At 43.2% G+C, this 26,636-nt stretch overlaps 2 protein-coding genes across 2 annotated transcripts in view; one reads left to right on the top strand and one right to left on the bottom strand.

The window, feature by feature from the left end:
* slc35f3b (solute carrier family 35 member F3b) overlaps positions 1-22,159 on the top strand; it is a 35,278-nt gene extending 13,119 nt beyond the window's left edge. The window contains exons 3-7 of the mRNA XM_062400465.1: positions 15,370-15,589; positions 17,970-18,095; positions 19,034-19,226; positions 19,336-19,425; positions 20,080-22,159. Of these exons, the coding sequence (XP_062256449.1) occupies positions 15,370-15,589; positions 17,970-18,095; positions 19,034-19,226; positions 19,336-19,425; positions 20,080-20,315 (865 nt within the window). The 3' untranslated portion in view covers positions 20,316-22,159. The remainder of the gene's footprint in view (positions 1-15,369; positions 15,590-17,969; positions 18,096-19,033; positions 19,227-19,335; positions 19,426-20,079) is intronic.
* Positions 22,160-23,222: 1,063 nt separating this feature from the next.
* LOC133966567 (5-hydroxytryptamine receptor 1D) lies at positions 23,223-26,339 on the bottom strand. The gene is made up of 3 exons (XM_062401543.1): positions 26,180-26,339; positions 24,664-24,824; positions 23,223-24,524 (listed from the first exon to the last, which is right to left on the bottom strand). Exons 1-3 carry the CDS (start codon positions 26,337-26,339, stop codon positions 23,223-23,225), a joined length of 1,623 nt encoding a protein of 540 aa, XP_062257527.1.
* Between the last annotated feature and the right edge of the window lie 297 nt (positions 26,340-26,636).

The following is a 26,636-nucleotide window of genomic DNA, read 5'->3' as shown; positions in this document are numbered from 1 at the left end:
AAATGGATATTGATATATTGAACGTTGAGGCGAGGGGCTGCGGTTTTGCCCCCTCAGGCCAGAATGAGACATGCTAAGAGGTTTTCACCAAACTGAATAGGAAAGGGATGAGAGAGGGAGGGAAAGGAGGATGGCGGTTAGTAGATAGGGATGAGCGGAAGGGGGGGGTGGGATGAGGTGGGGGGTGAAGCGATGGAGGAAAAGGGTGCATTGGTTGAAGAATCTGCTTAACAAAACCTCAGTTACTTATTATTGAACACATTTGAAAAAAATGTGAAATAAGATGAAACACACGTCCCAGTTTTTGATTGGTTTTGCCAAGACCAGCTGCATTCTGATGATTGAGTTCGGCTGATAATCCTACTGGAGTCACTTGCTTTGCCTTCGAGAATAAGCCTCCACTTATTTAATTTGGAGTATCAGGTTCACATGCCATCCTAAATTCTGCTGCTGAAGCTAACAGAAAAGACCCCCCCCCCCCCCCCTCCCCCCCGAGTGTGTTTGAGGTGATTTCACAGTTGAAACAGTCCATTAATCCCGTACTTTAGACAAACGTCTTATCTCTGCTACCTTCTATAGGCAACTTCAGTACTTCAGACGATAAGAGGGCGGTGGGGCGATGGCTGGGTGAAGCCGGAGTGATCGACTCTACATTTCCGATGCACCTCTGTGATGTCATTCTTCCTCCTTTTGAGGGCTTACACAAGGATCCGGGGCTCCCGCTGCTCCAGCGTGCTCCGGATATCAAACACTTTTGTTTCCTTTGAGATTATTCAATTTGCACCTGCTGGTGAATCTCACACAATACAAAAGAACTAGAGAGCTGACATCTGTAATTGATGTCCTGTCTCTTTAAATAAAGCAGGGGCCACAGTGGAGGAGAAGATGATGATGCTGTAATAGCTGGTTTCTCTCATCACAAATGTGAGTGGAGAGGTTTTGAACTGCTAGAGGCAGATGCGGTTCTTCTCATTACATCTACTCCTCATCTTTACTTCTGTGCTGAGTCGAGATTTACCTGACAGATTGAAGATGGAGGAAACAGAAAAATAAATGAAATCGTAAAATCAGACCTGCGTGTTCTAAATGTTGATGTTTTCACTTTACTCAGAAGTCCATTAAACTCTTTACTGTGAGGATGTAACTGGTTATGGGTTATAATTAAATATGACATGAATTTTAATTTTAAAATGTCAAATTGAGGGTGAAAGTAATGTTGATTTCTCTCATTGTTAAAATATTTGCATTAGTTGAGCTGTAATTGTTATTCTGGAAACAGCAGTTTGTCATACTAATGATAATGATTATTATTATTAGTAGCTTTTTTCCTTAGCTTTTAATTAAAACTTTTACAAACCCTTTGGAGAAGCCTATAATAATGGATTAACATGTGAAAAAATGAACTATTTTGAAATTACACAGAACCAAGGAATACAAATAAAATGGATTTCCAGAGACTGACATTCTTATCTGAAATATCTCGATTTGAAATGCGATGCCTTTAAAGGTTATGTACTATATTCCTCGCCACTAGGTGTCTCACTAGCGCCGGTATCTCAGACCAAATTAGCTGAACCTGCCCCCTCGCTTTGTGCTCTCAGATCTTCATCTACGTCACAAAGCCCAATAAAAAGACCCCAAAATCCACGACTGAATGAAGTGACCCTGTAAACAGGAAGCCAACAAAAGTCTGTGGCATCTCCTCTGTGAGTCAGTGCTCGTGTCAGGGCCATGTTATTCACCACGGTGGAAACCTTTTTATTTTTAAAACTTATTTCAGGGAGTTCTTTCCTTTTTGCATTGCAGTACACTCTCAGTGGACTTGTATTAGCAGTCAGATAGCACGGTTAGCGTCATGAGCATTGCAGTACTGCAGAATAAGATGTAGCAGCAAGTTTTTTGGGTTTAACAGCACAGTGGTGGCCAGCTGTCAGGAGTGTTGACAATGTTTCTGTGCTATGAAATATGTCAAAGTACAGACAGAGGGTGAAAAGGGAGTGTTGTCCACCGGGGTGTCATGTTCAGGTCTGCGTCGCTGCCAATCAGAGGAGCGTGAGTCATCTCACTTAGGCTAAAGGTTTTACAGAGACTGACTCACATGCACACGCAAAAGCAACCCAACAAAACAAAAACAGGCTTAGATCGACGCACACACGGACATAGTGTGGGTTCATTCTCTTCTCAGGAGCCCATTACTCAGCTTACTGGCTACCAAATGTTGTTAAATCGCATATATATGTATATAACCTTTATAGAGTAACTGCTGACTTCATGAACTGCTTGATGCAGATTGTTGTTTTCACATGGGTAACGGTAAAACAAAGCACAGTAATTATTGGTCTGGAAGCTGGTGAATAATCAACGGTGGCTTTAATGTGATTGTTTTATGAGTGTGAGAAGTGGAATGCTAGTGCAGACTCAGCTCTCTGGACCTGATTCCTAACAATGCTGCTCCTCAGTATCTAGCAACCTGCCACTTCTCAATTATGGCTGCTTCATCACTTTTACAGCCCCCCTGATGCTTTCTTGGTAAATTGTGTAACTCCAGAACAACGTAAACAGTGGCAGTGTGTGAAGAATTCCATTATGTTATATTTGAATCGAGGGAAAGAGGTGGCAGGCAGTTTGGGAGTAGAATAAATATGTGTTGGCGGTACAGCAACGGGATACGTACATAAAACCATGATGAGGACGTTTCAATACATAAAAGGGTGCAGGATCACATTTTACTGATAAAATACTTTCAGTGTTCGGTTCCTTAGGGGAATTACACATTGTGACCCACAGACCTTCAGGCTAATAGCTTTTGATCAGTTTGTTTTCATTAAAGGTCATTTTCATCCATTTCAGATACTCTGGAGTTAAAAAGTAGTTTCCAGACAAGAATAAAATTCAGTCCACTGAAAATCCTACATATGGTCTAAGTGCCTAGGCAGGAATACAGTTTTAAGAATTTAGATATAAATAAATGGCTCAGCAATAATGATGCAGATTTCAGGCATTTAAAATTGTTTTACAGTTTGGTGATGGAAAAGGTAATTTCTTTATTTATTAATTAATTCACAAATTGTGCATTTATTCAGCCTAATTCATTTATTTATTTCTATATTGTTACATGTATCCATTGTGGTCTTTATTTCTACATTGTTTATTGCTGTATTTTTATTTTCATTCTTTAACTTATTTTAGCATGTCACGTTCCAACAAGGTAGTCCCCAATGCAGGCAAGTGCAAACAATGGCAGAACATTTTTTTTATTGAATAAAAAGACTCACCGTCTCTTTAAGAAAAGAAAAAAAAAGGAAAAAGAAATGTAATTTAGACATTTACAAATCTGTTTTAAGGATCAGGTAACTAATTACCGCCATCTACTGGGTTGGTGCACCGTTCCTAGAGGTACTGCAATACAAGGTCGATCCAAGAGGAAAGCGCAAGCACACGTATTGTCTGTGAAACGAAAGCCTAATATGGAAACAATATGGACTGTGCTTGCAGCGGGACTGCTTGGCATGTCATGTTGGGGTTGTCCTTCGGGATGTCTACCCTTATCAAATGCTGCTAGAGACTTTGATTATTGATGATGTTCTCCTAAACGTGGCATCTATTGCACATCTGTCCGTCCTGGGAGAGGGATCCCTCACATGTGGCTCTCTCTGAGGTTTCTACGTATTTTTACCCTGTTAAAAGTGTTTTTAGTAGTTTTCCTTACTCTTGCTGAGGGTTAAGGAAAGAGGATGTCACACCTTGTTAAAGCCCTATGAGATGAATGGTAATTTGTGAATATGGGCTATACAAATAAAATTTGAATGATCGATTGATAATACCAGACTAATGGATATAATAGTTCAATAAGTTATTTTTGTATTACAGTCAATGTTGAGGGGTGTGGCTTATTGTCCCATCAGAGTTTCCATTGATCTATTAGTCCCATTATATTCCTTTAATCCCCTTTGCTTCAATTTCTTTAACACTCTTTGCTTCAATTCCTTTAACCCTCTTTGCTTCAATTCCTTTAACCCTCTTTGCAACAAATCCGTTAACCCCCTTTGAAGCAATTCCTTTAACCCCCTTTGAAGCAATTCCTAGTAGGCATAACCCCTTTGCTTCAAGTCTTGAAGAATCAGTCTACAACTACCAGCCAATTGGTAGAACAAATAAGATAAGAGATTTTTCATTGAAAAACACACTTGGAACAGCAAAAAGTAAAGTCGCAATGGAGTTCACTCAGAAAGTAAAACAAATGGATATAAATGCAGAGACTGTCCGTCCGTCCTTTGACAACTTTTTTACCAAGCTCACTGCAGAGCAGTGGAAGCTGTTGAAGTCATGCAAACCGGATGAAGCTACTTCAGTTATGTTGGCAGAACTTCTGCTGAACTTAATGACATCTGTTTCAAATGCCATTGTGAAGCGACGTCCCCGTGCACCCGTGTCTGAGGATAAAGTTCGGTCCATTCTGGGCGACACTCTCAACAACAGTCTTTCACCAGGCAGCACAACAACATCTGGGACTTTGGATAAACTCACAGACTTGGTTGTAGAGGAGGTGACGGAGACTGTCAACTCCAGCTTGTCTGCAAGCTCCATTAGTGAGAGCTCTGAGAAGCCCATACCAACCCGCCTCATTAACCCCGCTAAAGTCCAGAAGATGATCTGTTATGCATGCGAGGCGTTAAAGACAGACGGACGAATCAAACAATTGGTCAAGTGTCAATTGCTCAAGCAAAGTCGGGTCATCTCCTCAGTGGAACAGGCCCCTTCAGATGATCTCATTCTGGTGTCTAGGACTTCTTCAAGTTCCTACTCTTCACGAGTAAGCTCCAAGTCAGGTAGATCCTCAGAGGGAGTTTCAACAGCAAGAAGTATGGACATTGTGAAGAGGCTTGTCCAGGAAACAATCAACGATAGTTTGACTGACATCACAGACTTCTTTAATGAGTTCAAAGACAGCCTCTCTCTCAATTCATCGTTTTCTCCAGAGATTGATTTGGCTATAGATGAAATAATGGAGTCAATCAGGGAGGAAGGCACAAATGGAAAGGGATCTCCAGAGCCAAACTTCTCAAACGGTAAAGGAATGAGAAAGATCAATAGGCTTTTCATAAAGACTTTTGCCGCAGCAGGGACGCTCAAAATATTGTCTCAGGTCACGAAAAAATTCATTGAGAATCCCAAAGTCACTAGCAGGAAGGCGATAAAGTCATTGATTGCTAGTATTGACTCTGTGCTTCTGGAGAAGGAGAAGCCAGGAGGTGGAAATGAAAGTTCTGCATTTCAAATGCTTGAAAAGCCTCCATCTGAAAAGGTTATTATATTCACAAAACAGCTTTCAGAGCTCATCTATTCGCACATCGCACCTGGCAAGAATTCAGACAAGGGTTCAGGTCCAGTGAAAAAGGTTTGTGTTCCTACTTCACACAGGGGCATATATGAAGACATTCAGACCAGGGTGTTTTGTTTTCTGTCCTTGATAAGCTGGTGGCTGAACAACCAAGTTAACCGCCACACAAACAGAGTGTCAGCCGCTTTTATGACCATTGACTCATCACAGTCATCATCATTAGAGGTCAACAGCCTTGCGGAGCAAAGATCACAGCAGTCGTCACCATCATCAGAGTTCACCAGCAGGGGGAATGAAAGACTGAAGAAGTCAACCCCAGCAGTTGTCACCAGCAGTGGGAAGGAAAGATCAAACCAGTCTTCATCCTCAGAAGTCAGCAGCGGAGGGAATGAAAGACTGAAGAAGTCAACGCCAACAGTGGTCACCATCATAGGGGAGAAAAGATCAAACCAGTCTTCATCCTCAGAAATCAGCAGCGGAGGGAATGAAAGACTGAAGAAGTCAACGCCAGCAGTGGTCACCAGCAGTGGGAAGAAAAGATCAAAACAGTCCTCATCCTCAGAAGTCAGCAGCGGAGGGAATGAAAGACTGAAGAAGTCAACATCAGCAGTGGTCACCAGCAGTGGCAAGGAAAGATCAAACCAGTCATCATCCTCAGAAGTCAGCAGCGGAGGGAATGAAAGACTGAAGAAGTCAACACCAGCAGTGGTCACCAGCAGTGGGAAGAAAAGATCAAACCAGTCTTCATCCTCAGAAGTCAATAGCGGAGGGAATGAAAGACTGAAGAAGTCAACACCAGCAGTGGTCACCAGCAGTGGCCAGGAAAGATCAAACCAGTCTTCATCTTCAGAAGTCAGCAGCGGAGGGAATGAAAGACTGAAGAAGTCAACACCAGCAGTGGTCACCAGCAGTGGGAAGAAAAGATCAAACCAGTCTTCATCCTTAGAAGTCAATAGCGGAGGGAATGAAAGACTGAAGAAGTCAACACCAGCAGTGGTCACCAGCAGTGGGAAGAAAAGATCAAACCAGTCTTCATCATCAGAGATCAGTAGCGGAGGGAATGAAAGTCTGAAGAAGTCAACGCCAGCAGCGGTCACCAGCAGTGGGAAGAAAAGATCAAAACAGTCCTCATCCTCAGAAGTCAGCAGCGGAGGGAATGAAAGACTGAAGAAGTCAACGCCAGTAGTGGTCACCAGCAGTGGCAAGGAAAGATCCAACCAGTCATCATCCTCAGAAGTCAGCAGCGGAGGGAATGAAAGACTGAAGAAGTCAACACCAGCAGTGGTCACCAGCAGTGGGAAGAAAAGATCAAACTCATCCTTAGAAGTCAATAGCGGAGGGAATGAAAGACTGAAGAAGTCAACACCAGCAGTGGTCACCAGCAGTGGGAAGAAAAGATCAAACTCATCCTTAGAAGTCAATAGCGGAGGGAATGAAAGACTGAAGAAGTCAACACCAGCAGTGGTCACCAGCAGTGGGAAGAAAAGATCAAACTCATCCTTAGAAGTCAATAGCGGAGGGAATGAAAGACTGAAGAAGTCAACCCCAGCAGTGGTCACCAGCAGTGGGAAGGAAAGATCAAACCAGTCTTCATCATCAGAGATCAGCAAAGAACGTGAGAACTCAGCATCATCAGACAGGAGGGCCAGGGAGAAGATTGAAAAGACCCGGGCAGACGTCAAAAATAAAATGTATATCAGTGTTCTCTTGGACAAGCTCATCACAAGGATCTATAGAAAGGCGAAGGTGGCCTGTACTGATGATGACTCAAGGCGTCATCTGCTGGAGAGAATATGGGCCGAGGTCAAAGACATTGACTCAACTTTTAACTCTAGAAGAATCCTTGACAAGGACATTTTCAAGGAATTGTTTAAGAAGTGGCCTTCTCCATTGATGCTAATGTCTTCCCTTGTTAGAAGAGATCAAGAACTTGAGATATCAATAATCTCCATTGTGAGAAGACGCCTGTGCAAAAAGCCTGGCTTCTTCTCCTCTCTCAGAGCAGGCATCTCTTCCTTCTTCAGGAGAAAATAGGTGGATGATGTCACGTCGATAGCTTCACTTTCAAATGTCAGTGTGGCAGTGGTGCTTGCCACGAGGCCCTCCACACACAAAATAATTTTCAGTCCAGGGATTTATCCAGCCTGACCTAGCTTTTACTAACCCTAAAGTTTTGCAATGGGTTTTCTTAAGGTGATCCTGTTATCCCCACATTTATAAAAATGAATAAAATTTCTAAAATGGATTTATTTGTTCTAAGTATTTATTCCACTCACACTAAAGGTTTGCTGTTTTACAAGCTGAAAATTCACTGTTTCTCAGGTGCAAGTTTCATCCTTTCATTCATCAGCCATAGGCACCTTCACCTGAGCTTAGCTCCCAAAAGCTGTATAAGGCGGAGGAGAGTAACCTCATTATGGCTGGTGATCAAATAGCAATAGTAAGCATCTAACGTTCAGATATTTTCAGAATAAGAGTGACAGTTGCTGCTAACCATCAGAGTAAATGGATACAGTGTTAATTGATTGTGTTTGTCTTCATTTCGAAGGAAATTTAAGATCTCAACTTTTCCAATTTTGGAGTAAAATTTCTTCTTATATAATATATGGCATTTTTAATGGGACTGCATTAGTTCCACTCAGTGTACCTACGTATTGGTTATTAAATTAGGCATTGCTGTATTTCAAATAAACACATTTTCAAGGTAAAACTGGAATTGAAGATCTCTCACTTAAGATGGAGCACAAAAATAAGTGAGCATCTAAATTCTATGATTATATTTATATACAATTTCCATAGTTGGAGGGCCTCAAAGTATATCCTACATATGGTCTAAGTGTCTAGGCAGGAATACAGTTTTAAGAATTTAAAATAATTAGAGATATAAATAAATGGCTCAATAATAATGATGCAGATTTTAGACGTTTAAAATTGTTTTACAGTTTGGTGATGGAAAAGGTAATTTCTTTATTTATTAATTAATTCACAAATTGTGCATTTATTCAGCCTTATTCATTTATTTATTTCTATATTGTTACATGTATCCATTGTGGTCTTTATTTCTACATTATTTATTGCTGTATTTTTATTTTCATTCTTTTACTTATTTTTGCATGTCACGTTACAACAAGGTAGTCCCCAATGCAGGCAAGTGCAAACAATGGCAGAACATTTTTTTTATTGAATAAAAAGACTCACCGTCTCTTTAAAAAAAGAAAAAAAAAAGGAAAAAGAAATGTAATTTAGACATTTACAAATCCGTTTTAAGGATCAGGTAACTAATTACCGCCATCTACTGGGTTGGTGCACCGTTCCTAGAGGTACTGCAATACAAGGTCGATCCAAGAGGAAAGCGCAAGCACACGTATTGTCTGTGAAACAAAAGCCTAATATGGAAACAATATGGACTGTGCTTGCAGCGGGACTGCTTGGCATGTCATGTTGGGGTTGTCCTTCGGGATGTCTACCCTTATCAAATGCTGCTAGAGACTTTGATTATTGATGATGTTCTCCTAAACGTGGCATCTATTGCACATCTGTCTGTCCTGGGAGAGGGATCCCTCACATGTGGCTCTCTCTGAGGTTTCTACGTATTTTTACCCTGTTAAAAGTGTTTTTAGTAGTTTTCCTTACTCTTGCTGAGGGTTAAGGACAGAGGATGTCACACCCTGTTAAAGCCCTATGAGATGAATTGTAATTTGTGAATATGGACTATACAAATAACATTTGATTGATTTATTGATAATACCAGACTAATGGATATAATAGTTCAATAAGTTATTTTTGTATTACAGTCAATGTTGAGGGGTGTGGCTTATTGACACATCAGAGTTTCCATTGATCTATTAGTCCCATTATATTCCTTTAATCCCCTTTGCTTCAATTCCTCTAACCCCTTTGCTTCAATTCCTTTACCACTCTTTGCTTCAATTCCTTTAACCCTCTTTGCTTCAATTCCTTTTACCCTCTTTGCGACAATTCCGTTAACCCCCTTTGAAGCAATCCCTTTAACCCCCTTTGAAGCAATTCCAAGTAGGCATAACCCCTTTGCTTCAAGTCTTGAGGAATCAGTCTGCAACTACCAGCCAATTGGTAGAACAAAGAAGATAAGAGATTTTTCATTGAAAAACACACTTCGAACAGCAAAAAGTAAAGTCGCAATGGAGTTCACTCAGAAAGTAAAACAAATGGATATAAATGCAGAGACTGTCCGTCCGTCCTTTGACAACTTTTTTACCAGGCTCACTGCAGAGCAGTGGAAGCTGTTGAAGTCATGCAAACCGGATGAAGCTACTTCAGTTATGTTGGCAGAACTTCTGCTGAACTTAATGACATCTGTTTCAAATGCCATTGTGAAGCGACGTCCCCGTGCACCCGTGTCTGAGGATAAAGTTCGGTCCATTCTGGGCGACACTCTCATCAACAGTCTTTCACCAGGCTGCACAACAACTTCTGGGAGTTTGGATAAACTCACAGACTTGGTTGTAGAGGAGGTGACGGAGACTGTCAACTCCAGCTTGTCTGCAAGCTCCATTAGTGAGAGCTCTGAGAAGCCCATACCAACCCGCCTCATTAACCCCGCTAAAGTCCAGAAGATGATCTGTTATGCATGCGAGGCGTTAAAGACAGACGGACGAATCAAACAATTGGTCAAGTGTCAAATGCGCAAGCAAAGTCGGGTCATCTCCTCAGAGGAACAGGCCCCTTCAGATGATCTCATTCTGGTGTCTAGGACTTCTTCAAGTTCCTACTCTTCACGAGTAAGCTCCAAGTCAGGTAGACCCTCAGAGGGAGTTTCAACAGCAAGAAGTATGGACAGTTTGAAGAGGCTTGTCCAGGAAACAATCAACGATAGTTTGACTGACATCACAGACTTCTTTAATGAGTTCAAAGACAGCCTCTCTCTCAATTCATCGTTTTCTCCAGAGATTGATTTGGCTATAGATGAAATAATGGAGTCAATCAGGGAGGAAGGCACAAATGGAAAGGGATCTCCAGAGCCAAACTTCTCAAACGGTAAAGGAATGAGAAAGATCAATAGGCTTTTCATAAAGACTTTTGCCGCAGCAGGGACGCTCAAAATATTGTCTCAGGTCACGAAAAAATTCATTGAGAATCCCAAAGTCACTAGCAGGAAGGCGATAAAGTCATTGATTGCTAGTATTGACTCTGTGCTTCTGGAGAAGGAGAAGCCAGGAGGTGGAAATGAAAGTTCTGCATTTCAAATGCTTGAAAAGCCTCCATCTGAAAAGGTTATTATATTCACAAAACAGCTTTCAGATCTCATCTATTCGCACATCGCACCTGGCAAGAATTCAGACAAGGGTTCAGGTCCAGTGAAAAAGGTTTGTGTTCCTACTTCACACAGGGGCATATATGAAGACATTCAGACCAGGGTGTTTTGTTTTCTCTCCTTGATAAGCTGGTGGCTGAACAACCAAGTTAACCGCCACACAAACAGAGTGTCAGCCGCTTTAATGACCATTGACTCATCACAGTCATCATCATTAGAGGTCAACAGCCTTGAGGAGCAAAGATCACAGCAGTCGTCACCATCATCAGAGTTCACCAGCAGGGGGAATGAAAGACTGAAGAAGTCAACCCCAGCAGTTGTCACCAGCAGTGGGAAGAAAAGGTCAAACCAGTCCTCATCCTCAGAAGACGGCAATCGAGGGAATGAAAGACTGAAGAAGTCAACGCCAACAGTGGTCACCATCAGAGGGAAGAAAAGATCAAACCAGTCTTCATCCTCAGAAGTCAGCAGCGGAGGGAATGAAAGACTGAAGAAATCAACACCAGCAGTGGTCACCAGCAGTGGCAAGGAAAGATCAAACCAGTCTTCATCCTCAGAAATCAGCAGCGGAGGGAATGAAAGACTGAAGAAGTCATCGCCAGCAGTGGTCACCAGCAGTGGGAAGAAAAGATCAAACCAGTCTTCATCATCAGAGATCAGTAGCGGAGGGAATGAAAGTCTGAAGAAGTCAACGCCAGCAGCGGTCACCAGCAGTGGGAAGAAAAGATCAAAACAGTCCTCATCCTCAGAAGTCAGCAGCGGAGGGAATGAAAGACTGAGGAAGTCAACACTAGCAGTGGTCACCAACGGTGGGAAGAAAAGATCAAACCAGTCTTCATCTTCAGAAGTCAGCAGCGGAGGGAATGAAAGACTGAAGAAGTCAACACCAGCAGTGGTCACCAGCAGTGGGAAGAAGAGATCAAACCAGTCTTCATCCTTAGAAGTCAATAGCGGAGGGAATGAAAGACTGAAGAAGTCAACACCAGCAGTGGTCACCAGCAGTGGGAAGAAAAGATCAAACCAGTCTTCATCCTTAGAAGTCAATAGCGGAGGGAATGAAAGACTGAAGAAGTCAACCCCAGCAGTGGTCACCAGCAGTGGGAAGGAAAGATCAAACCAGTCTTCATCATCAGAGATCAGCAAAGAACGTGAGAACTCAGCATCATCAGACAGGAGGGCCAGGGAGAAGATTGAAAAGACCCGGGCAGACGTCAAAAATAAAATGTACATCAGTGTTCTCTTGGACAAGCTCATCACACGGATCTATAGAAAGGCGAAGGTGGCCTGTACTGATGATGACTCAAGGCGTCATCTGCTGGAGAGAATATGGGCCGAGGTCAAAGACATTGACTCAACTTTTAACTCTAGAAGAATCCTTGACAAGGACATTTTCAAGGAATTGTGTAAGAAGTGGCCTTCTCCATTGATGCTAATGTCTTCCCTTGTTAGAAGAGATCAAGAACTTGAGATATCAATAATCTCCATTGTGAGAAGACGCCTGTGCAAAAAGCCTGGCTTCTTCTCCTCTCTCAGAGCAGGCATCTCTTCCTTCTTCAGGAGAAAATAGGTGGATGATGTCAAGCCGATAGCTTCACTTTCAAATGTCAGTGTGGCAGTGGTGCTTGACACGAGGCCCTCCACACACATAATCATTTTCAGTCCAGGGATTTATCCAGCCTGACCTAGCTTTTACTAACCCTAAAGTTTTGCAATGGGTTTTCTCAAGGTGATTCTGTTATCCCCACGTTTATAAAAATGAATAAAATTTCTAAAATGGATTTATTTGTTCTCAGTATTTATTCCAATCAGACTAAAGGTTTGCTGTTTTACAAGCTGAAAATTCACTGTTTCTCAGGTGCAATTTTCATCGTTTCATTCATCAGCCATCGGCACCTTCACCTGAGCTTAGCTCCCAAAAGCTGTATAAGGCAGAGGAGAGTTACCTCATTATGGCTGGTGATCAAATAGAAATTTGAGATCTCAACTTTTTCCATTTTTGAGTAAATTTTGTTCTTATATAATATATGGCATTTTGTATGGGACTGCATTAGTTCCACTCAGTGTACCTACGTATCGGTTATTAAATTAGGCATTGCTGTATTTCAAATAAACACATTTTCAAGGTAAAACTGGAATTGAAGATCTCTCACTTAAGATGGAGCACAAAAATAAGGGCGCATCTAAATTCTATGATTATATTTATATACAATTTCCAGAGTTGGAGGGCCTCAAAGTTGTCAGACGTTGTCAGACTCACAATTACATTACATTTACATTACATTACATGTCATTTAGCTGACGCTTTTGTCCAAAGCAACTTACATTTTTAGAACACTCAGCATTTATGAGGGTCTGAGTCACAATTGTAGTCAGAATGTGAGTCTGAGACCGCTCCATTGGGCTGTGATTATGGGGCGTGTTTCAACCGTACCAGGAAATAAAATTCCTCTTCGCTCAATTGGATAGACCTACAACCAATCAGAGCAACGTAGTATTTGACGTATGTTAAGCAACGCATTGTGAGTTATTTACTAACGCCGGGTTCACACCGGACGCTGAAGCGATGCCGAAGCGATGCTTCAGCGCAGCGGCAAGCCTTAAATAACAGCTGGCTCCCATCCACTCCCATGTTAAACCTTTGTGCGGGTCACACCGGAGGCTGAAGCACCGCGCTGCGCCAAGGCTGCCTCGCGCCTTGCAGCGATCGTCTCGGCGTCGAGTCTATTTTTTGCGCTTGACGCGAGTGTATCGCACCAGGAAACACACTGAAAAACGATCTTAAACTATATTGATGACATATTTTATATGATGTAAATGATAAAATATGCATCCCATACCTTGAAGTCCCCTTCTGTTGTCCTGTAGTTTTAATTTGACCAATGACATTATTAAATGTCCCCCTCTGCCCATCCACTACAGCCACACAAGCAGTGATACAGATATTAAGAGAGAGAGAGGGGGCTACGTATTCTCCACATAGGATTGAGTGGAGAATATGTAATTTACCCCCGACACCCGACATTTAACAGAGCAAACCGCAAAGTTCTTCAACATGGATGACACTAAATTAATAATTGAAGTGGAGAAGTACAGTGAGTTGTATGATCCTCGGAACATGTTGTATAAAGACAACACCAAGAAAGACAAATGTTGGGACGCTGTTGCTTAATGTTGGAGCAACAAGTAAGTACATGCTTTTAATCTACTGGATCAACGGGTGATATTATTAGCGCTGCCCCGCGGTTCAGCGTCGCCTCAGTGTCCGGTGTGAACAGCCAAGCGCCGGCGCGATAGGGATTAGCGCGGTGCTTTGGCGGAGTGACTCCAGACCGAACTTCCCGACCTCAAATGTTGTGGGCGGGGCTAAGTTCTTCTGGCATCCAGGCTACCTCAAAGTATGTTGGGAAAGGGACTTTGATCACGTGATCTCATAAGATAACTAAGAATAATTCCTAGGAGTTTGATTATGTTTTTGTTTCGTTGTGTTGTTTATTGTGTTTTGTATTTTTATATTTTTTGTTTTAGTTGTCTGGCAAGATTTTAATATTAGTTGCTGGACTTCATACTTTTCTGTCATGGTTGTTTAAGGCAGGTAGGCAAACAAAGTCCATTTCTCCAAAACGCAAAACTCAAACAGCAAAAAGGGCAATCTGAACTGAACAGACTAAACAGAGACTATATACACAAGGGAGGCATGGATAACTGAACACAGGTGAAACCCATGAAGACAAGATGATCACAAGGGCTTGACAGAAGACAAAGGCAGAGAGTAAAGCAAGAGAGACACACAAGGAAAGACGTTTCACAATAAAACAGGAAACGGAGAACTCAAGAGTGAACTCAAATAACCAAACACAGAGCAAGAAACCAGAATTTAAAATAAGGTAAAGGTGCATCATATCAAAAGTCCATAGAAGAGAAGATCTTTCAAAAAGAGGGGGCTGCTATTCAAAGTGTGTCCAGGGATCGATCAACATCAGAGGGTATACGTTGACATACACAGGTGGACAGAAAGCCTTGTAAAGTCACCAACAAGCTTCTTCAGGTCGATGAGGATGGCGCCCGCAACAGGTTCAAACAGCATCCCAGATTCATTAAAACAGAGTTGACCATGATTTCTTATATACTGAGTCCTCACAACCTTGCCACCTATATTCAACATAATATGCATAAACACAAGAAGCAGCATTTTATCGATGCCCCGTGTGTGTCCTTGTTTCGATCAAGCTTAATGTGTTTGTCTGCTGCAGTTGTGTCTCATACTCGTGTCTGAGGTTTGACCCACTAGAAAACAATGTACAGCTACATTATTTAATAATATTGCTATGAAGTTGTTTCTCCTACACTGTAGCCGACTGATTGTTACATCATTAGATGGAAATAGACAAACCAACTGACCAGAGAATAATTAGATTTGTTTGAATTAACAGAGAAAGATGAATTTAAGGTCAGAAACATTTCCCTTCAGCGCCTCGTGGCAGATCTGATTGTGTTCATAAACATGTACTTATTCCTCCAGCGGAGTGAGGTTGATCCCACACACCCTCTGATGCAATCCCCATTAAGATGTAACTGTCGTTGTGGGAACAACTTTACTCACTCCTGTGGTTTCCAAGCTGCTTATATTCATAAATATTGATTAAAGCATCAGGCCCTAATAATTCTGTATAAATCACCTCTTAAAAATAGTTGCACCATATGCTCACACTCTGCTGGGTGTTGTGGTTCTGCACAGGGAGTGCAGCCGGTTTTTCGGGGACGACGGGCTGACCCCCAAGGTGTTCTTCACCAAGGTGGCTCCCTTCGGCCTCCTGTGGATCCTCACCAACTACCTGTACCTGCAGGCCCTCAGAAAGATCAACACGACAGACGCGTCGGCGCTCTTCTGCTGTAACAAGGCCTTCGTCTTCCTGCTCTCCTGGATTGTGCTCAGAGATCGATTCATGGGCGTCAGGGTGAGTACGACTGCGGGCACACTCGTAGATTTTGTTGACTGCGGCTTTCTCCAGAGAAACAAATGGAGGTGCTGTATTTTTAGAGTCTCGGGTACAGGTCACAAAAAGCAGAATGGAGGAAATAATGATTTTTGGGTTGTACACTCCAGGCTATAAACAACTCTTACCTGTAATAAACAAGATGTTAACAAACAAAACAAACAGCCTTCCAAAGAAAGTCATTTGCGTATTAATTGCTGTAATTTAATTTAGAGTAATACACAAAGTTCCAAATTGTTTATGTTTTACAAGATTTGTGTAAATATACTTATAATTATAATGTTGATCTAACTTTTATTTGATCGAAGTTACTGAAGGTATGAAGTGATATTATTTTATTATTTTAATGAAGCATGCAAATTAATATTTAACACAAAAATGCTCATTGTGCCAAACACACACTGTCTGTCATTGCCTTTGTTGACAAAGGCTGAGTTTATTGGTAATGATGAAAAGAGTCTCTGTACATTTCACCCAAAGGAATGTCAATAACAAGTGGCAGTTGAATGTGTGAACCACAAACAAACACACTCACACACACACACACACATGGCACAGTCAGGTAGAGGGCATGTTACCCGTGTGACAGAGTGATGTCCCCCCAATGATCACTGTGTCATTCAAATGTGCCTCCTAATGTGCGTGTGTGTGTGTATGTGTATGTGTATTTGTGTGTGTATGTGTGTGTCCCTGATTTATCTGGATGGGCAGGGGAAGGCAGAGGAGTCTGGGTTCCGCTTTGTGAATTGAGAGTTTCATATCTCTGCAGACACTCTGCCGATTTTTCTTTCTTTCACGCACTCCCAACCGCACCATGTCTCCCCCGTGCATGCCCCTGCTCCCCACTCCCATTATCTGCGATGAGTGGCCTCAGTAGGAGACAAGTACTGTAATAATGCTGCTTCTCTCTCTTTCCCTCTCTTACACTCTCACACCCCCTCTCCCTCTCTTACACACCCCCTCTCTCTCTCTCTCTGGCTTGGTGGTGGAGATTGCAGTGTTTGGATGTCTGCAGCAATGCAGGGGATCCTGGACGAGTTTGTAATGAAAGTGACGGAGGGGAGAGAGAGAGAGAGAGAGAGAGAGAGAGAGAGAGAGAGAGAGAGAGAGAGAGAGAGAGAGAGAGAGAGAGAGAGAGAGAGAGAGAGAGAGAGAGAGAGAGAGAGAGAGAGAGAGAGAGAGAGAGAGAGAAGAGAGAGAGAGAGAGAGAGAGAGAGAGAGAGAGAGAGAGAGAGATGAGAGAGAGAGAGAGAGAGAGAGAGAGAGAGAGAGAGAGAGAGAGAGAGAGAGATGGGGGAAGTCTTTCTTGTAATGCTGTGTATAAAGAATGGCTCTGTCTCATTGGCTCAAAACAGCCAAGGCACAGCTCAGTGTACGTACTGGAAGGTCATGGGAGGAGCCATTTCATCAATGTGGAATGTGTTGGTTTTGTAAGTTGCAGAGGGAGTTGCACACATGCACCCGTTGCTATAAATCACCGTAATCACACAAAGGCTGCTCACTGCACAGGTGTCATGAACCTTTCCTCCCTCGCACTTTGCTGAAACACTTGGAGAAACGAACACGCCGACACGTGCAGGGTACACGCCCCTGTAAGCAAATGGCCGTACGCTGGAAATGAAAGGTGATGCTGTGAGTGACGGGCAGCCTTCAGTGCAGACAGAGCCATTTTGCCAAAGATATACCCAAGGGCTTTGGCCGAGTAACAACACGCGGCTCGTTTATCTTCCTGACACCTCCTTAACGCAAGGGCTCATCCTCTCAGCTGGACCGCGGCCCTCGTCCATTTTGCTGTTCTTCTTCACCGCGTTGCACGCACAGCTACGACCGTGCACGCTCAAAACACTCATACGGCAAAGTCAAACGCTGTCAAAGCAGTAAGACCCAGATGAAAGATTTCAGGATGAAACAGATGGTTCGATGCCGCCGTGCAGCTGAGATTATAGGACGGGCGAGGGAGGGAGGGTGGAGTGGGAGAGGCGAGGGATCGCTGGATCCAGGGGGGTATTTGGTTTGTAAACATGCTGGCAGAGTATCGGAAATCGATGCCTGACTATCAAGCCGACGCTGTGCAAGCTACCTGTCCTGTGTTGGCCCCCCCCTCGTGCTGGTGTCAATGCGAGAGCAGATTTTGTTTATGTTCAGCTGCATGAGCTGAGGTAATGTAAACAGCAGACGAACAATCTGCCGGCTATAAACCAAAACTCACTAATTACACCATTACAAGCCTTTTCCTGTGAAGCCTGTGTCCCGAGCGTCTTTATCACCACGCTGTGAGCAGCATGTCGTCCATCCGTCATTCACTGATGCTACTCCTCTCTCCTTCTCTCTCTCTCTCCAGATAGTAGCTGCTATCTTGGCCATAGCCGGCATAGTGATGATGACCTACGCCGATGGATTCCACAGCCACTCAGTCATCGGCATTACGTTCGTTGTGGCCTCTGCATCGATGTCCGCACTCTACAAGGTACTCATTTGCATCTACCGCTTTCACACTCGACATGTGCGTTGTTTATGGCCCAAGGAAGTGCAGTACAGAGTTTGGTGCATTTCTATTTGAACACGTGAAACCTTCAATATTAATAACATGTGAATATTGGACTGACACAGACCACATTTATAGAATCACTTCCTCTTTAGAAAATTGTTGTTTAACAGACACCTGAAATAGCTGATTGGTAATGTATGAAATGAACAACACTAGTTAACTTCACTTGTATTACAAAACACACACTTGAACAATAATAAAGCAATTTCAGCTTAATTTTCATTAGAAGCAGTGACTGTAAAAACGTCTTTGCAGATAAACCAGGTAGAATTAACACAAAGTTGTTCTTATTTCATTCTGCATCATAGTTTATAAGTCAATTAAGTTCTATACATGTACAGAGAGTAAAAGTGAAACAGGTCAAGCTAACAGTACATTCTAAACAGGAAGGTTCAGAACAGGTACTTGTGTTCTTCCACACACTTGAAGTGATACTTCTTTTCTCTGCAGTGCAACAAAAGAAAGGCAAATCACATATACGAAGAATGATATTTTTTGTAAGAAAACAAGCACTAGCTTCTTTCTTCTTATGTAACTTCGGGGCAGAAGACGGTGTAGGATTATGAAATGAGAGACAGAAGTGAGAGGAGCTATTGATACGTGTGTTATGCTCACCGGCCTCAGGCTGTGATGTCCCGATCAAGGAGGCTAAGTGATAAATAGCTATATTCTGACGGGGCTCTGTTGTCCTCTGCCCCAGCTGTCATTGCTGCCTAATGTGATAAACAGGCAGCAGCAGCCCAGTGCCAGAGACGGGGCAGGTACTTGGCAGGTGCGTCCTACGCAGTACCTCCTTTGCTCCTTGAGGGGGCAGAGCTTTGTGCATTCATCACTCGTCCTGCTTTCGCTGTCCTCAGGTGCTCTTTAAGATGGTCCTGGGCAGTGCCAAATTTGGAGAGGCCGCTCTCTTTCTGAGCATCGTTGGGAGCGCCAACTTTGTCTTCATCAGCTTCGTGCCGGTCATCCTGTATTTCACCCACGTGGAGTACTTCGGCTCGCCGGAAAACATCCCCTGGGCCTACCTCTGTGGGGTCGCAGGCCTGCTGTTTGGTATGGAAAGATGTCACATGAAGCGATACAGTGCATATACATGATACTGTAATGATAACCTAACACATGAATATCAGTTTCTGAGCTTTTCTTACCGCTCTGATTTCAGCTTTCAACGTCCTGGTGAACTTTGGCATTGCGATAACGTACCCGACATTAATCTCACTTGGCATCGTCCTAAGTGTTCCTGTAAATGCCAGTAAGTCCCTGGGCTTTTCTCTCAGACGCATTTTATTGATCCAGAAACCATTTTACATTTGATGGAGTTTAATTTCCTCCAAAAGTTATTACCAACTGCATATTTAAAGGACAACTTTTAATTTCAAAGCCGGTTCCACCTTCTTGTTTCATTTTATGTCTTACATAATCTATTTTATAGTAATCCTATAAATTCCTCGTTCAGTCATTTAACTGTGCAGCACTCACACTATATATTCTGTTTATTCTGTATTTATAATTTCTATTCTATTTGTTAATGATTACTTTGACTATTTTTAACTGTCCTCCTTCTAATTTCTCCATTTTCGGGATTAATAGAGTATCTGATTTTAACTAATCAAATTTTAAAGGTTCAGTATGTAGAGTTTAGTGACATCTTGGGGTGAAGTTCTATCTTGCAGCTGAATAAACCTATGTAAATATAAAGGGTCCATTCTGGGGTAAATAAAACAAAACTAGTGAAAACATCCCACAGATTATTTTGTATAAAAATTTTGCCAATAGATCCCTTTCACCTAAATCTTACACACTGAACCTTTGATTGTTAAATAAATACAAAAATATATATATATATATATATATATATATATTGTCCTAAATATGCTCATACTAATCCATTGTCTTCATTTCACAGTGGTGGACCTCTACACATGTGAAATCCATTTCAACACGGTCCGCCTCATCGCTGTGTTCATCATCTGCCTGGGCTTCCTCATGCTGCTGCTACCGGAGGACTGGGACCAGTGTATCATCCAGCTCAGCACCAAGCTGCGCAAACGCGACGAGCCGGCAGAGGGCAGCGTCGAGGCGGGTGCCACCACAGGGCTCAACTGGAGAGGAAGAGCCAGGACTGCCACCTTTACACATTGACTCCAACGAAGTGTAACGATGCAAACACAGACAAGGGGAGGGAAACACATTAAGCCTCTGTTGATGTTGATGCCCCGCCCTCGCTTTCTCGGATACAGCTCCCTGGCCAAAAAGATTTTGGGACTCTCCTCTGATCAGAAATGCCAGAGGAATTAATTACATATCATTTAATTGGCGTCCAGTCCTCCCGAGCTGGTGCATGGACTCATATCTATTGTACTTCTTTGTGCCCCAAACAAATACAACAGCGGATATAACATCTGATTGAGTCATGTGTGGATTTTCCTGTACCTCTTAAATCATTCCATCGGTTCACTACACCCTTGCGCCTGGGAAAACTTGCCAACTTGCCTGATGACAGACATTTTGTTCGAGGACGGCCTCACACCTTGTGGACTCGCTGGCTTTAACACACACACACAAACACACACTAGTGCACACATTCTCGATCCAAAGAAGCATGCCTAAAAATGCTGAATGCCTGAAAACAAAAAGGGGAGGCCCTGCAGCGTGACCCCTCAGGTGTAAACTTCTGACAAATACCTGCCTTTCGTGCACTGTACATAGCTGTGTGTCACACCTCCTGTGTCCTGGAGCATGTGGAGCATCGATGGGCTCATCTGGTGTGAAGGGACCTGTCGGGGCATCTGAGGATCAATCTGAGCCGGAGATGCTTTCACGACACCTCGCCCTGCGCGTCCAGGAGAAGAGTTCTGGTCCTTTCTGAACACACTGATTGGCCGCCTGTGGTTCTGTGCTTTCCCGGGGCTGAACTCCCGCTCCGTCAGTGCCGACACCCATCGCTCAGTTCTGCAGCTTGGTCACGACAGATCTGAAGCCAGTGTTTCATGCGTTTTCAATGCATGACAAGGTTGAGCTTTGTTTAGTCAAATATTTGTGAGTGTCCATCCCTGAAGCGTTTGCCTCACGTTTCCTGTTACCGAGACGCTGGCAGCAAACAAAAATTAACCTTGCAGGTAATTCAAGTAATAAATACATTTCAAAAGCAATGCTTCAGGTGTCCAAATCTAAGGATAGACTTAAAGCACTTAACAGCTCCTTTAATAACTCTGAACATCAGACACAGCCGTCACTGAGCCTCTCTTTGAATTCCCGTCACATTTAACCTTCCACGCTCACAATCTAATTTGCGACGGTTCGAAGTGAAATGATTTCATTTCTAGGGGAAAGTAACAGAGCGGTCACGCTGCAGCTGGAGGAGAAGCCCCGCTCTTCGTCGAAGTCTCACAGCATCTGTTTTTCTTCTGTGGTGTTTCATGAGGCGACCGAGATGAATGACCCGGGGAGCTCTGGTGGACACGCTGCCTTGTTGTGAATGTACGACCATCACTCGAACCACACAGGCTCGCTATCAGTTTTTTTGTTTCTTTTTTACAGTGCCATGACGGACCCATGCAGAGAGACTCACTATCCTTCTTCTGCTCATTTAACCCTGATGCTTTTTTTTTTTTTTAAAACTCTTGACACATCATTGACACTTTTTTCAAATATTTTTTGCATTTAATCGGGTTAGGGTTAGGATTAGGTAAGGCTAACTTTGAGAAACAGCTACAGGACGAGCATGCACAAACTGTATGAGCGGATACAGCTGACGAGTCCACTTCACTGCCTTTTCTTTGTTTTGCTATATAGAGAACATTAGCACCGTTTCCCATTGTCATTCTCTATGACAATAAATAATAATATTGTATTCCTCTGGAATTATTGCTAGACATTAATGTAAACCTTTGTAAGGAATGATGATTTTTACACTGAGATGCAACATATGATTATCACATTGGAGGAAGAGATCATTATGAGCGTGAATAAATGACAGGTTTGTTAGATCTACTGTGTCTTCAAGTGTAATCACATGTAATACATTAAATATTCTTTTCAGTACATTCGCTTCTCCGGGTTTGTTTACCTCCTCAGTGTCGCAGTCCTTGTTCTTTCCAATTACTGATCAATGTAAAAGACCCTGAGAAACCTGAAAATTGAAATGATTAGTCGATCAATTGATTATTATATTATCTATCTGCGGATATTGCTGTTGTCTTGTAATAATTTTAGTCATATTTCAAGCCAAATGCCAACATTTGATGCTTTTACTTGTCTTATGTGCAAGTCATCATATAAATTGGGGGGTTTTGAAGTGTTGATCAGACAAAATAAAACTTTGGAATAGTCAATACCCAGCACTGGGAAACAGGGGTGAGCATTTCCTGTATCTTTATAAAAAAAGACATAATTTATTAGTTTATCTGGTGAAAAAAAAAAAAGAACATCTTTCGATTATGAGTTCACCAGGACTCTACGACCCAACAACCATCATGAACGCTGACATCCTGGAGGCTGGTGCAAACTGGCTTCGATCTCCTGCCATTCATCTACTATCTCTATGGGAGGATCTACGTGCTGGTGAGCTCTTAAACCAGACCATGAAGGTCAAGGACCTGCATGTACAGTACAGTGCAAACTCTCCAACCTCCCCACACACAGTGCAGAGTCATTTAAGAAACATTTAGCCCCTCTTAAGAGAAAATCACAGTCGAGGCGATCTTTTCATGGCATTACAGTTTAAAGTTTTATAGCAAATAAGGACAAAACCTCATCTATGGAAAAGTTTTCTTCTCCACTGTAATTTTTTCCAATTTAAATTAGTTGCGTATTTCAGCAGTTTCCTTAAGCAAAAAAAATAAAATATAACTGACTGTTATGACTATCATGAATGTGCCTACTTGGGTTTCAAAGTAGTTTTCTGGGCATTTTTTTAAAAACAGTTTTTTTATTTAAGGACCAAAAATGTTATCAGTTAAATAAAAATAATAAAATATATGACTGCATAATGAAGATGCAGTCACAGTCTGATGTGGTAGACACCGTTCCTGCATCACTAACTCATCATTAACACACATCGTGCTCCACTCTCACTGTTATTTGGCCGTAGAGGAACGTGGCCTGACGCTCCCTGGTCAGAGCAGAGAATGGTAGTCTTTTGCCCTCCTGTGGCCGAGGGGGAACCTGCAACCTGTCCACCCTCCTGTCGCCACCATACTCTGGAGATGAGGAGTTTTTTTCAGTCCGACAGACATTACATAGAAGCTCGTCAGTAAGATGTTCGAGGTCCGTGCAGACAGGAAGGATGAAGGGGGAACACTTGGAGACATCACAGGTTGAACTCTCCGCGGTGGATGGTGGGCTGATGGGGATGGAGTTCAGACTGCAAGGGTCGCTACTCCTGTAGTCGTCTCCCTCGGCTCTGACCTCCCCTGCCTTGCCCAACACACTTCCCAGGCGTGCTCTTATTTTTTGCCTAAGTCCCTGAAGAGCCCCCTGGAAACGTTTGCTAAGCAGGGCATACAGAAGAGGATTGATGTCAGAGTTCAGCAACACCAGCCAGTATGAAAAGGTCACAGCAGAGGGCGGGACAAGGCTGGATTGGCCGGAAATAGCAGTTTCCATGGCCTGAACGAGGGCCACACCCACGTAAGGAGTCCAGCAGAAGAAGAAGGCTGAGATGACCAGGAAGAGACGCACCACTCCGTGTTGGTTATGGTGCTGCTGGGAGTTCTCAGGGGGAGGCTGGGAGGAGCTGGGAGCCAAGATGGAGACCAGACGTCTGGATAGAGGGTTACTCTGCTCTGCAGCAGAATTAGGGAGAGCAGGGCTGATACTGCTTCCGTCTTCTCTAGTGACATCTGGCACAAACTGGCCACTCACATGGTAGATCAGTGAAGAGGGGTTGTGGAGCGTCCCACACTGATGCAGCTGAGGTGAAGCAAAGGCAGAGGTCTGATTCCTGCCTCGCTGGACAGCGTCCTCTAAGGTATGAATCCTCCTGGCGTGGCTGCGTGCCACCTTGACAATGCTCACGTAGCAGAAGAGGATGACCACCGCAGGTACGAGGAAGGAGAGGGCGGCCATAAAGGCTGTGTAGCTGGGACTGCTGGCCCAGTTGACGGCACAGCTGTACATGGGGACCACGTAACTGACAGAGCTCCAGCCCAGCAGGGGAGGGCAACTGGTGACCAGAGCCTGCAGCCAGATCCACAGCACCACAGCGCCGGTCCTCCACAGGGTGCAGCGGGAGCTGTAGCGCAGGCAGTCGATGATGGAGTGGTAGCGGTCCAGAGCAATGGCAGCTAGTGTCAGGACGGAGGCTGTGCAATACACAGAGGAGGTGTAACCCACGTACAAACAGAGGTGCTGTCAGACAGAGGAGACACAACGTCAACATGTGAACGCTCACGGAACAAAAGCAAACAGGTGTTATAACATGATAGGTCAGCTTCAGGTCATGTCAGACACTGAGGGGGACATGTGACACTTAACAGAGGTGACGTACAGAGAAATCAGCCCATCCACGGTTCATGATGGACAGAGCGACAAACGGCATGACTCCGACTCCCACCAGGAGGTCGCTGATGGCCAGGTTCATGATCAGCACCGACGCCACAGAGTGGAAAGTCTTGGTCGTAGCCACAATCGCAATGACAAGAATATTACCTACACACAAACACACACACACACACACAGGTCAGACAGGTTGGACTCTGCACTACATTTTCTATTTGTTAAAAAGCAATAGAGACAATATCTACTGAGTAGTAAAACTGTGACTTCATAACTGGTGGTGATCAGAGGAAACAAGTTTTCAAAACTTGATTATGATACTATTAAGTATTGCATAATACTGACCTCATGACCTTAGTGAGAACCCTTTGTTAGATAAATCAGACAAGATGTTAAGAGTCCAAGGTACAATGCAGTAAATTATGGATTAAATTGTTCAGCTATTGAAATCTGCTATTTCTGCCACCACCAAAATACAAAAGAGATGGATGAGATCTCCCGAAGAGGATTTAAAAGCCATATAAATGAACCAGGATCACATAAGGTATTGAGCCAAGAGCTGAAGCCCAGTGGCGGGTCCCGCATGTGTGTCATCCGAGACTTGCCAGACATCAATACACATTTGACATTTGTCTATTGATATGTGTGAGTTATAGTTTTCTATATATACCTGCAAGCACAATAGATATTCCCTGTTAGGTGAGAGTGTGGCCTCGAGATTGGCTAAGACCGTTTGACGGTCAAAGGGGTGTGGTTTCAATAACAGTAAATAACTGGTAAAGACTTCAGCAAAGATAGAGATGAAAAATATATTTCAAAAAGTATTTCTGTCAGGTCAAGAATTAGCAAACAGATGGAAACCAAATAAAATGTTTTGCTGGACTAAAGATGTCTAATATCTCCTTTCACCATTCAATGATTCCCTAGAGTGATCCACTGTTTGTCTGCACCTTCAAATACACAGACAAGTAATACTGTTCACACAAATCCATCTGTACTGTACTCTGTATTCCTGATCAGCTGATTTTCACACTTGGGCAACAACCAGGTGTCATAATGTGCTTTTAAATTCAACTTAAATAACGCAGTTTTTTTGTTATCTTTTAGATGAAATTCTGAATCTCACCTCCACTTTATTTATGACCTGCGTATACAAGTGTTTTGCCACATACTTCTACACAGAAAAGTTCCAACATGCTTAATAATATTCATAATATTTCCGCTTAAATTATTGTGCCTGACTCGTCATACACAAAAACATTACATTTAAACTACTATAATGATCAGGTAACCTATAAAGTCGTGGGAAAAGATAACTGACGACAAATAAATATTCCATTGCAAGAACATTGATATTAATTTCAGTTCTTTAAGTCAGATAATTTTCAAATATTTCAGATTTGAAATGCAATGCTAAATCTCCAGTAGGCCTTTAAAAGAGTAACGCCTTGTTATATGTGCTGCTGCCGCTTTAGAAGCTCATGAGATGTGACCAGGTGATCGTGTACCTGTCACTGCGCCCAAACACATCAGCACCATGAGGATCTCCAGCAGCAGCTGAGTCCGCCCGGACACCACGGGTCCGGCCGCCCCGCTCCAGCTCCCGTTCCCCGCCGCAGTCTGCAGAGGAGAGCGGGGATCGGACCAGGAGCCACCCAGCTCCTCCATGCCCCACTCACATCTACCGTCCTCGCATGTGGAGCCGCGAGCCAGCGCGACTCGACGGAAAAAATAAACGAGTGACGGGAGTGAGACGCTCCATCTGCTCTCCAGGTGAGTCGGGAGGTTATGGGTATGACTAGTGTTCCCTGAGGGAGGGACACGAGGTACAGCTCATCAGTGTGGGGATTGAGTTCAACCTGAGGAATAGTTTTCAACTCTCCTGTTGGTGACCGCCCACTTTTATTAATCTTCTGGTTTCCCAGAAGTAACTGTCTTATTCTTCTTCTCCACTGACGTTTCAGA

The sequence above is a fragment of the Platichthys flesus genome, chromosome 12 (assembly GCF_949316205.1).
Source record: "Platichthys flesus chromosome 12, fPlaFle2.1, whole genome shotgun sequence".
Classification (NCBI taxonomy): Eukaryota; Metazoa; Chordata; class Actinopteri; order Pleuronectiformes; family Pleuronectidae; genus Platichthys; species Platichthys flesus.
This window is presented reverse-complemented; position numbering and strand designations above follow the sequence as displayed.

What these genes read in the sequence shown, in the direction of transcription:
- LOC133966567 (XM_062401543.1), bottom strand. Translation starts at nt 26,339, where the DNA reads ATGGAGGAGCTGGGTGGCTCCTGGTCCGATCCCCGCTCTCCTCTGCAG. An exon ending in GTGTTTGGGCGCAGTGACAG is followed by an intron (nt 24,825 to 26,179) that starts GTACACGATCAC and finishes GTTTGTGTGTAG; the next exon opens with GTAATATTCTTGTCATTGCG. An exon ending in GTGGATGGGCTGATTTCTCT is followed by an intron (nt 24,525 to 24,663) that starts GTACGTCACCTC and finishes TCTGTCTGACAG; the next exon opens with CACCTCTGTTTGTACGTGGG.